Source organism: Magnolia sinica, chromosome 5 (genome assembly GCF_029962835.1).
Source record: "Magnolia sinica isolate HGM2019 chromosome 5, MsV1, whole genome shotgun sequence".
Taxonomy (NCBI): Eukaryota; Viridiplantae; Streptophyta; class Magnoliopsida; order Magnoliales; family Magnoliaceae; genus Magnolia; species Magnolia sinica.
This window is the reverse complement of record NC_080577.1, coordinates 99034820-99047467: the sequence shown is the minus strand read 5'-3', so window position 1 is coordinate 99047467 and position 12648 is coordinate 99034820. Positions and strand designations below refer to the sequence as shown.

The 12648-nt window shown below is 40.1% G+C and overlaps 1 protein-coding gene across 1 annotated transcript in view; it reads left to right on the top strand.

Moving 5' to 3' along the window:
- The window catches only part of LOC131246408 (BAG-associated GRAM protein 1), a 51554-nt gene that overhangs the window by 26802 nt on the left and 12104 nt on the right, over positions 1 to 12648 (top strand). The window contains exons 9-10 of the mRNA XM_058246515.1: positions 6384 to 6413; positions 6500 to 6599. Of these exons, the coding sequence (XP_058102498.1) occupies positions 6384 to 6413; positions 6500 to 6599 (130 nt within the window). The remainder of the gene's footprint in view (positions 1 to 6383; positions 6414 to 6499; positions 6600 to 12648) is intronic.

The window sequence follows — 12648 nt, the reverse complement described above, 5'->3', positions numbered from 1 at the left end:
ACGGACCAATACAATCCATTACGGGTAAATTTTTCCATAACTACTGTTATTATCCTGTAACGTGTAACGATTACCTCCGTTACTGTTACATAACCGTTTTGGGATACCTTGGCTCTGAGGGCTTGAAAGGAGGATGAGAGCAAGACCTACAAATATTTAGAGATATAAAGGCCTTTTCACTTCTATGATTTCAGTACTTGTATTGATGCATGTTCACAACCTTGGGATATAGAAACATAACGGATTGCATGGGAATTATCTCATTTATTGGGGAATGCATTGATGTTTGAGAGAAACGTTAGCGAAACATTGGGAAAATGATGGAATTTTTCTATGGTGCTTCTCTAGACGTTAAAAGAGACATGATTACACAATTAGAACTCAAAAAACCACAAAAACAAGTATAAATAATAAGTTTTCTTTGTATAGGGTCTTAAACTATGCACAATGTTTTAAATAGCAAATAGTATGTAGTGTAGCTTTCATTCCTTTGAAGCATGAGGCGTAAGCTACATATTGTGTTACGCACTTGTGCTATATGCTACTTCTAGAATTTTAATCAAGGATGCACCTATTTGCACCAATTTCTTTATTTTTGCACTAAATTAGATTGATTAGTAGTGCAATTTAACAAATTTCATGATATGTGGTGCAACCAACTGCAACCTAAAGTAATAGGAAAGGTTAATGATCAAGTATAAAGGTAAAGGAGCAACGAAACTGATTTAGTTCTATTACTTGCATTATTTTTCCTAAAAGCATTGAAAAGATTAACTAATTTTTATTGAAAATATAAAATATAGCAAAGTCTTGAAAATTAATTGATTTTAATGTTGTAGTGAAAAATAACTTGTAATGTGAGCTATGTAGCGTATTGTGCATGCAAATTATCATGTAGAAGTGGTGATTCTACAGTCCACACCCAATTTCCTTTGGAATGTCAGATTCTGACACCGGGTTTAAATTAAAATGCCCAATATGCTCTACTTTTGGTAAGATTTAAATTTTTTAAGGCTTGAGACAACTTCAAAACCAATGAGAATATTTCTAAATTTTGAGCTTCGATAATTGATCCATCTCTGAGTAGGAGATGTCGTCATCATATTGAAAATGAGAGAAAAATATTACAATTATCTACATCATCTCCTTAATGATACCAGTCAATACCGTCTTTTCTATGAACCCAAGAAAAGATTCAACCACAATGGAGAGAAGGATGAGAGAAAGAGGGTTGCTTGATGGGTGATGCGGCAGGGCAGCTAGCCTTGAAGGAACCTTTTGGAGATCTATTTACTGAGATTGAAAATCAAGGAGAAGATAAAGCCTTGATCCAACGCTGCCACTTTGATCCAAATCCCATAAGATCCAATAGATAAATCAAAAGCTTCAAGTTGACGCAATTGTAAGCTCTTTCCAAATCAACTTTGAATGAAAAACCTGTCACCTTCATACCCTTTCTTCTTGTAGTCGTCTATCAATTCATTACCGGCCCATCTAAAAATGATATTCTCGGAATGAAAGTGCTTTGAGAATCAGATATAATGCTATTGATCACCTTCTTAAGATGAGAGACAAGGATCTCAACAATAGGCTTTTGGCTACTACTGATTAAACTAATTGGTCTGAAATCGTTTACTCCTGCTCACTCTTTCTTCGAAATCAAAGAAATGGAAGATGCACAAGTGATTTGTCAATGACTAGCATAAAATCTCCAAAGATCGCCAAAATATCCTCAAGCAAATCCCATAGTCTCTAAAACAACATTAAGTAGGGAAAATGATCTCATTTCCTGCAAAGGCAAGCACCTTAACTTCTTCAAGAGAAATTATTGTCCAGCATAAGCGCTTGACTGGGCGATAGTGTCGAACACTACACCCCCAATCAAAAGACAACAAGGAAATTCTTTGGAGAACGCTTCACTAAAGAAGCTAGTGATACATTTGCAAATGTCTTCTTTTTGGTCCAAAGTTTAATCCCCACTTTTGGTAACTGAGATGCAATTGACTCTTTGGGCGTTTGCAATCTTATGAAAATTGGCTGAATTGCTATCTCCTTTTATTCATTTATCACGAGACTTATTCCAGAAAAGTTCTCCTCAGCAGCTCTTCCAACTCTTCAAAGATCACCTCTTTTCTTAATAGATCTGCTGCAGACAAAGAACCTGAGTCTTCTTCTATTTTATCTAATGCAACCTATTCCTCTTGTAAATTTAGCTTAGCTATCTTTAGATCCCCAAAGACATTTTTATTCCAAGAAATTAATTTCTCCTTCAAAAGAAGCAACTTGACCAATAGGCAGAAAGAAGCCATACCTGAGATTTGTAATGAAACCCACCATCCCTTACAACATCAACAAAGTCAGGTTGCTCCATCCACATTTATTTGAAACAGAAAGGCAAACGACCCCAAGATTTGAGACTGGAGGAAAGCAAGAGGGGACTATGATCAGATATGATATTCAAGACCGCTTTCTGGTTACCGTTTAGCCTCCAGAAACACCCCTTCCCACAAGGCCAAAATTAAAAAGTGATCTAGATGGCACATCACAATGGACTCTTGTTTGTTAGACCAGGTAAATTTCACACCTTTTTTAAAATGACGATAGGGTGTCCGCGACCTATTTTAAGACGAGACTAATCCTATGATTAGATATGATATTCAAGATCGCTTTCTAGTTACCGTTTGGCCTCCAGAAACACACCTTCCCATGAGGCCAAATTCAGAAAGTGATCTAGATGGCGCATCACGATGGACTCTTGTTTGTTAGACTAGGTAAATTTCACACCTTTTTTTTTTTTAATGAAGACAGGGTGTCCCTGGCCTATTTTAAGGTGAGACTAATCCCAGCGGACACACGCAATCACCCACAAACCACATGCATTTGGTAATCCCAAGGAGGGGAATCATAAATTTCACACCTTGAAGAGGTATATCAATCAAACCCTAAGAATCAATAAATTTGTTGAAGCCTTTGAACCTCCCAACTTCTTACGACTGAATTTGATGACATTAAAGTCCCCAACCATATAGCAGGGAACATTCCAACGGCTTTGAACCCTGTCAAGCTCTTCCCAAAAATCTGACAAACTCTACCGATGTCGAGCTGAACTCCTGAGGTTGATTAGAGGCGCCCTAGCTCTGGATAAGGCCGGTCTTGGATCCATCAGGTGCTCTTGAAGAGGATCCCAATTTTCTAATAGCCTCAGAGACAAGTTCTGATGGGTTTTTTTTTTTTTTTTTTTTTGCTTTCGAGGGGAGGGCCTCTAGGATGCTTTCATCCAATCCTAGTGTCTACCCTAGGTTGTGTTCATATGATAGGTGTGGTCCGAAATCTTTCTGTTGGGACCCACTCGAAAGGCTATAAATTTTCTCATATCAATGAAATCTCAGTGGCATGAGCCCACTTTCTTTATATATATATAAATAAAAATAAATAATAAAAAAAGCTCCTCCCAAAGATCTTATCTTAAGCCTAGATAATTTGGCCCATAAAGCGAAGCCAAACTCCATGAATTACCTCCCACAATTGATTAAAAAGGAATGTTGCAGACCATCTGCCCATTTCCGCATCAATCTTTTTGGGAGAATGCTGATCCCAAATGCCAACAATTCCGCCAAATCTTCCTTTTGACTCTATACAATCCCATCCAAAATTAGGACAACCCCATTACTCTCTGATTTCGACATCCAAAAACTCACCTTCTTGGTTTCTTGAACCACAATGACATCCACCCTTTTTTCTCTTGCCCCTCTTGATGCAGGACATGAAAATTTAAATATGCTATGTAAGATTCCAGGCCTTAGATCAGACTAGTTCAGAAACAATCACACAAAATTCCACATCCCACAAAAAAAGGCAAGCATTCAATAAGGGGAATCTATGCGGGTCCAGGCCTGCACATGTTAGGGTTGGATCAAATAAAGATATAGACCAAACAATGTTTAAAGGAGAGTAAATTCCTCCACACATGCACAAAAATATTTCCCCAATCCAAGGGATTCACAAGTTTCAATTCGGGGAACCCTAGGGTTAGAAAAAGGGGCAAAGAAATTGGAATTTAAGACCATCTAGGGTTAGGATTAAGGGAATTAGGTAAGAGAGGAGAGAATGAACCTGAAGCCAGCCCGCGTGTGTGGACAGCAGGCCAGGCCTGACGCACATCCACTGAGGGTTGTCCGCACGTGCGTGGGGCCTATGAACCCAAAAATCCCCTCCTTGGGTCTGGTCGGCCAAGGCTAGGCTACAAACCCTCCAAGTTTTGGGTCGATCCGATGTACGATTCGTGCGTGGTGCTCCATCGAAGTTTCAACCCTCCTATAGGGCCAGATTCTGGAAATCTACTGTAGGGGAAAGATTAGCTACAAACGTGGGTAGATTTGATGAGGGGATGGTTGTAAAAGATGATGAATATGAAGGGTAGGAGACAGGGGCAATTTGGGATGGGTGTGGCTTCGCACCATGGTAATTCGCCCTTCGAAGAAGGGAGGGTTTCGCACCCAATTGGATTTCTACAACTCAGAGAATTAGAGAAGCAGGAAAACGCAGAATTTTATTCATAATATTCAATGAAAAAAAAACCTACATGAGGTTGTCTACTTATAAGAAAACCCTAAACCTCAAAAGTCGCGCCATGTGTGCACACTAATACTTAGAGACGAAGTAACAAAAATAACAACTAATCAACGCAATCAAAACTGTTCATGATGTTTCTAATAACAATAACCAAAACTCAAAATCCTAGATCATCTAGGGTAGTGAGCCACGATCATGAGATCTAATGTGGGATCCACATGATGATTGGGTTCACTCCAATGATCCATAGCACAACCCCCTAACTAAGAGGTCCTCCATAGATGTCGTCGTCGATCCAGATCGATAGTGGGGCCTTCCTCCTCCTTGAGTATGTGCGTAGGGTGGGGGGCGTGCGTGTGCACATGATCTCCCCATCACCTCTCTAACCACAATTCTTTTCACAGCAGATCTCAGACCTCTAATGTTCCACGGTAGAATTATTGTTGAATAACCAGCATTCATTCCATTACTGCCATGACAAACTCTGCTTTGTTCTGCCTATTACTAATTTAAGATTCCAAGACCATGACTTGACACACACCTACCCACATAAACAAAGTGTATTTTTCTTAATAAAAAATATCTATTTATTTATTTGTTTAGTGTGCACAAATCTAATTGGTATTTGCTATTATAGACATGACTATCAGATGAGTTCCTCTCTGCTTTGATTTATTAAGAACACTCAATTCTTGTGTTTTGATTTCCAAAATAGGCATAAAGCTAGTACCAAAATGACTAGCTTTCCTATATGCTGGAAACAAAAGAAAATACACAAAATTTGAGGAAAAAAAAAGTGAAGAAAGAAAAATTGTCTCTTGTAGTTGTAGGTGTATTGGGCCATGTCACGATACACAGGGGCAAAATGACACCGATACACCTGCCGATATCTGAACTAGCCTCTGTTTTCCCCATTGCATGTGTTGGTACTGGCCAATGCATATCCGATACTCCTGTATCAGCTAATATGATACCAATAATTGGAACCTTCATTCACTTACTGACGCTAGTTCCTTAGATAGGATTGATGGCTAGGTCCTGTCAGGTTGTTGGTCTGTGTCTCTGACATTGAATGTAATGGTGAAACAGGATTCTTGTATGACCCCATTTTGTTGCAATAAGGCTAAGATAATGATGCGAGGATCTGAAATTACCAAACCTGAGGATTTTTTCATTCATATCACATCACTTTTGACAACTTCATGTGTTGTTGGCAATCTTCTTCTTCTTCTTCTTCTTTTCTTTTCTTTTTCTTCTTCTTTTTCATTTCTTTCCTTTTCTTTGTCAAAATTTTGCTTGGGGAGGAATTCCAGTGCTGGCATTGGGTTCTCTTTCAGTGTTATACGGGAGGTTGTGTGTATGTTTTCTTTAGTGTCTGTTAATATAGCTTTTCATTGCATGGAATGGTAGTATCTAATCAAGGATTTCCGTGGAAAACCTTTCCCTGTGATATGCCATGGGACAACCATCATTTAGTCATTCTTCTCTGATATCATCCTCTAAGAGTTCTAGAAAAACCACATGATTGGGCAAGGGGTCTTGCAAACTTTTCTAGTAACTGTTTCATGTAATGTCCTGTTCTCCATGTGATGTTTCATTTACCTTTTCTATTGTATTCTTAATTTGATAGTAATATCAAAGTGGACACTTGTAAATCAAACTATATATCTTTCACTTGTCTTAATTTTTAGCAATACATTTTTACTGTATAAGTGGATGCTCAATTATTGATTCATGGTTTTGACACTCTTCTCATAGAGCGCTTCTGCATACATTTCTGTGTTTAAGAGTGTTCTATTTTCCTTTGATAGGTTATTCTTCGTTTTGAAGATATTCATGAGGTGTGTACTCATTTCACTGAGCTAAACGTTGTCAACTGCTTGATTATTTGAAAGCATTGACAAATCTTACTCTGGTAATGATGCAGATAAAAAGGACCCAACATGCGTTTATTAATCCTGCAATTACTATTATTCTTCGTATGGGTGCTGGTGGGCACGGTGTTCCTCCTTTGGGAAGTCCAGATGGTTAGTGATAAATTTTAATATTGCAAGCTCTCTTGAATTTGTTACACTAAACCATTCTGTTGGAAATAGGCTTGTTTTGTTCTTATGTTTTCTGCTTTTCCTTGTACCATCATAGTCATAATGGGAACTTGACTGCTATCTCAGCCTTTTGAAAATAGAGTTTGGAGTAGTTTACAATTTGGGAATTTCATTAAGCTTTAAAATCAAATGGTTGTTTGTGCTTTACAAAAGCATGCATGAAATTTTTATTATCAGCTATGCTTGTTCCTTACTCTTTAGGGTAACATAGGTGATCATATGACTTACTTGACCTGATTTTTTACTAGAAGAGCCTAAAATAATTTTGGTCATGTTGGAAGTATGAAATTTGTGTAATATGATTTAATCAAAGCCTGCTTGAACCAATTTCAAAATGGAAAACTTTTGGGGCTTGTCCATCTTAGCTTGTTCTTGGTTAGACATGTTTCATTTGAACATAAAACAAGATTCCTTGGGAGACTTTTGGAGGAAATGGATTTCTGTTTGTATCCAACCTATCAGAGGTGATAACTATGGTGGAACTACACAAGTTTAGGGAGGTGGAGATCATAATTAATTGGAATATTGTGATGGACTGGGGAAAAAGGAAAACAAGGGGATTGACATTTGTGAGGTTTGGGGATGATGACACACAACATACCAATCGAAGCAGGAAAATGAAGTATGGGGGTAGAGAGACTGTTGTAAAGAAAGTTCAATTCGAGCTAGAGAGTTGTACAAGGGATGGAAATTTGACCCATCAGAGGGAAGGATGGGAGGTAGGGCATGGACTGAGCAGAGGAATGAAGTGAGTTAGAAAAAAGATGGCATAAGGATTTATTGTATAAATAAATAATATGTTTTCGTATTTCTCTTATGATAATGGAATGGTTACCTGAGATTTGAACCATGAGAATTTGTACACTACATGGGGAGAAACCCTCATTCTACTTCCAATTGAAGAGAAGGTTCCATTATATATAGTGAATTGATACCCTCGCTTCACACAGTTGTTGTGATTAACAATAACAGTGGGAAAGAGGGTTAAGGAGACCTGAAATAGTAAGAATACAATAATGGAAAGAGAAGGTAGGAACAAAGTTCCATGGGTAGAAGAGGTGAGGGGCTCAAAACCAATGAAGGCGGAAGGCTGTTAAAGAAATGCGCGCAAGAGTTTGGAAAGGTGATTGGTGGCTTCTGCAACTAGTAAGTGTTGTTTATCTTGAGGTGGTGTCAACTTGTGAGGATCTTAGATGGGGCCACAAATGTAAAACTTTATGATACTAGGACTGAACTGCTAAAAAATCTGGATTGAAATGGCATAAGAGGAAGATACATTCAAGGTGTTGTGGCGACACAATATCGTCTATGATTCTCTGATTAGAAACTTGTACCACTAGTCCAATTTTAGGAAGGCAGTAGATTATGTAACATGGGTGGGTCTGTAATTTGCTAATTAGCCTAGTCAACTTGGTACTTCCCTTAGTCAGCCAAGCAAGGTCATTATTTTGGTGAATGGGTTGCGAAAGTATGCTCGTGTTAGTTTCAGGCTGACTTAGCTTGGTTGTCACTAAACGAGAGGTAGGATAGAAGCGGATCCCTGAATAATATATATATATATATATATATATTTGGAAGGTTGGGAGGTGTGTTATGGGTGAAATGAGTTGGTCAGAAGTATAAGGTCAACTCGGACATCTGTGCTCATGTAGTCAACCAGCGCCGGTCACGACCAAGGAGCTCCTCAACGGCTGAAGTATCTCCGCTTCCATCAGATGTGGAGCCCTTTCACGGTCCCATTCATTTTCGAGCTGCTGCTTGGAACATCTCTTGGTAAGGGCTCCCAAGGTACGACTTTGCACGAGGCAAGACTCTGAGCTGCTACACTCACGGAAACCCCATCCCGTACAATAAGATGAAGAGGATGATCATCCCCTACGTCATTTCATTTCCACTAAGGAAAGAAGCTCGACCTCGATGCTCGGACACGACACCCAGAGGCAAGTCAGCAGATCGACAATTTACTCATTGTTAAGCTCAACCACGTCTCACTAGAGAATCCAGGTCGGCGAAGTACTCCTCGAGTCGGCCATGTAGGTCACCTCGGCCTCGGCCTTCTATTGCATACTTCTCCTGATCCCGACCATTCAGATCTTATTAAAGACGTCTGCTCGAGATCTCAGTCGAAGATCTCGGAAGACAATCACGACACGCCCGAGATCTGATTCCCTCAACAATACGCACCTGCTAAATAGAGAGATCGCTATCCACGCCACCACCGAGCACCTCCGGTGGTGAAAGGTACACGCAACTCTACGCACTAAAACCCTACACTTTACTAGACCCAGATTCCTTGCCTGACTTAGGCATCAAAGGGTCCCCTGCTGAAGCCAAGGTCTCTTTTGTCTTTTTCGTGTGCAGGTACTCGAAGGTCTAAGAAGGGCTAACTAGATTTCTGCATCAATAGTTTGGCGCCGTCTATGGGAACGACATCGAAAGTCATTCCCATCATCTACAGTGATTCAACAATGGCGAAAGGGAGAAAGAAAGCCCAGACTGCTGCTGCTGCACCCAGTCCTGTGCTACCAGAACAGTCTGTTGACCCTCGGGACTCATCTTCCCAACAAGGTCTCATCTTCTCAAACATTGGCAGGTTTCAGCAAGATACAAGATCCTTGAAGGAGTACTTTATTCTTTGGGGTATGTGGCATGAGTTGGACCTTTACCATTCATAGAGTTGTACACGAACTGAGTTAGCTCGCTCGACTCGACTCGAAAAAGCTCGATTCGACTCGGTTTCAGTTTCGAACCGAGTCGAGCAAATTTTTTGAGCTCGAAAAAATTTCGAGCCGAGTTCGAGCTTGCCCGAGCTCGACTCGACTCGGATCGAACCCCAACTCGGATCAAACCAGTTCGGTGACTCGGTTATTTTGATATTGATGTTGCTCAGCAAGTGTTTGATGAAATGACTCAACGAAGTGTCGGCTAGTGGCGAGGAAGATATGGATATGAAACAAATGTCCTTGTATCTTGATTTTTTATGTTGCCTACTAAGTCTTTGATGAAATACCTGTAAATCGATGCTGCTGCTTTACATTCCGTGAGAAATTGAAGGTGCACTCCATGTGTTTGAGAAAATGCCACAGAGGCTTGATCTTGGCTTGAACTCAACTCGAACTGGCCCGAGTTGCTAACTAAACCGAACCAAGCTGGCTAGTCAAGCTTGAGGACCGAGCCGAGCCGAGCTCGAGCTGGGGTCATTTACTGGCCAAGCCGAGTCTAGCTATGCCAAGCTCGACTTGGTTCGACTCGTGTACACCTCTAAGACTATGAGCACATTTGGAAGCAGCGTAAAGAAACCCAAAGTATGCATTTCTTTCTAGGCTCAACCTTGATTATCATGGTGTTCGAAGACAAATTATTGTCATGAATCCGCTTCCCTCTTTAACAACTATCTATGCAATGTGTCAAAGAGTCACTACATCATTCACCTCTCCTTTTGTTTCCCCGAATTGATCTGCATATGCTGTTGAGGATCGGTCTTTATTCCAACATGACACTAGAGTTCCTACAGAGTGCTTAAGGACGTGGATGTGATTCTGGATTGAGTGCTCGAGGCAAGGGCCATGGTGTTGATTGAGGAGGATGTGGTAGTTGTGGCCGCAGTGGACGAGGATGTGGACGTGATGGTCCTTGCTATTGCACTCACTGTGGGGGTACTAGCCACCCTGTCAATTATTGATGAGACCTTGTTGGTCGCCCATGTTAGGTAGTTGTATCCGTGGCTGGTGGTGTCTCTATTAGTTTTGAGCAGACTTTAGATCCGACTGCAGCAAAGAAGTCTACCTCAGGTGATTATGTTCTTTTGTCTCTGAGGTTTATGATGCCTTGATGTGATTACATGTGCATGAAGTCCCTAACTCTTCCAGAGCCACTATAACCCAGTTAGATATTGCTATTCATATGGCCTCTCCTCCTTCCTAGGTCATCGACTTTGGAGTTACCTCAAACATGACTTGTAAGCGCAATATGTTTAGCTCCTATCTCCCTTCTATCCAGTTGCACTCAGTCACTGTTGATGATGGAAACTAAACTCCGGTATTTGCATTTGATGCCATCAAGCTCTCTCCTACTATGATCTTGTCCTTCGTTTTGCATGTTCCTAGTTTCCCTCTCAATCTCTTAACTGTTAGTTCTTACGGAATCCTTAAATTGTTCAATAACTTTCTTCCCCTCTCACTGTGTTTCAGGACCTCTAGATGTAATAGCATCTAGTGCCTTGTCCTTAGATAAGGAGCTTGTGTCCCAATGGCATTGTCGTTTAAGGCATCCATTCGTGTTTAGGTTAAAACTTTTGTTTCCTTCGATATTTGTATCTAAACCTTTGAACTGTGAAACTTGCAAGCTCTTTAAATATCATTAGACTATGTTTCCTCCTAGTTTATCTGAGAGGAAACCCATGCTATTCGAGTTGGTCCACTCGGATGTTTGGGGCCTAGCTCCAGTTACCTCACTTTTTTATATATAAATATTTTGTTACATTTATTGATGATTGCACATAGATGACCTAGGTTTATCTCTTAAAATCCAAAGGTGAAGTTTTTGATATTTTTAAGCTCTTTTACAATGAAGTGTCAACCAATTTCAATGCCCCACAAAAACTTTACATTCTGATAATGGGAGCGAGTATATGTTGAATGTTTTTTTGTCTTTCTTGTAGGATCATGGTTCCTTGTCCCGTACAACATATCCTCACACCCTTCAACAAAATGGTGTAGCTGAGCGAAAGAACCATCTCTTGCTTGAAGTTACTCGTACGCTCCTACTTGGTCCAAAACGAATCTTCCAAAATGACTTTAGGATGATGCCTTATTGTTGTTTTTCTGATTAATCGCATTCTATCTCGAATATTGTCACACAAGTCTTCATTTGAAATCTTGCTCCCATAGGACAAACCATTCCCGTTACCCCCTAAAGTTTTTGGGTGTACATGCTTCGTTCAAACTCTTGATGGGAGCAATGATACGTTGAGTCCTCGGGCCATAACGTGTGTTTTCTTAGGTTACGCTGGGTCTCAAAGGGGGTATAATTGTTATGATCCTCTACTCGTAGAAGGTATCTGTCTATAGATGTCACCTTCTTTGAAGAGATTCCATACTTTTCTGCTGAGGGGAGATCTCCGAACAATCCTTTTGCTAGGGGAGGTTATACAGTCTGATTTTATACCTCTTCTAGTTGTTTGTCCCATTAATGATGTGGTGTCACCCCCATCTATTCCAAAGCCGATTCTTGTGTATCATCAATGAACTAAAACTTCTACTGATCACCCACTTACCAGTTCGTCCGCTTTTGTTGGTGGTTTAGGTATAAGCTCTCACCCTCATACTCATGATGATCTTTCCAGCACTTTACGTAAGCCTTCCCGCTCTTGTACAAAGCATCCCATAAGTAATTTTGTCTCCTCCCATCATCTTTCACCTTCTTTTTGGTCTTTTGCAGCTTCCATATCCTCCTATGCTACCCCGTGTAATTTGAGGGAAGCCATGTGTAACCCTGACTAGAATAACGCTATAATGGAAGAAATGCAGGCTTTGAAGAAGAACAATACCTAGGAGCCGGTCTCTTTACCTGAGGGAAAACAAACTGTTGGATGCTGATGGGTTTACACCACCAAGTATCATTTCGATGGTTTTGTCCATCGTTATAAGGCATGATTGGTTGTAAAGGGTTTTACTCAAGCATATGGTGTGGAATATTTTGAGACATTCTCTCTTGTGGCAAAACTTAACTCTATTTGTGTAGTTATCTCTGTGGCTGCAAACTTGTCGTGACCCTTATTTCAATTAGATGTGAAAAATGCTTTCTCACACGGTGATCTTGTTGAAGAGGTATATATAGATCAACCACCAGTTTTTTATTTTATTTTATTTTTTTTATGCCTTACGGCTCTCATGATTCACCCCTTGTGCATCGACTAAAGAAATCAATTTATGGTCTCAAACAATCCCCACGTGCTTGGTTTGACAAGTTC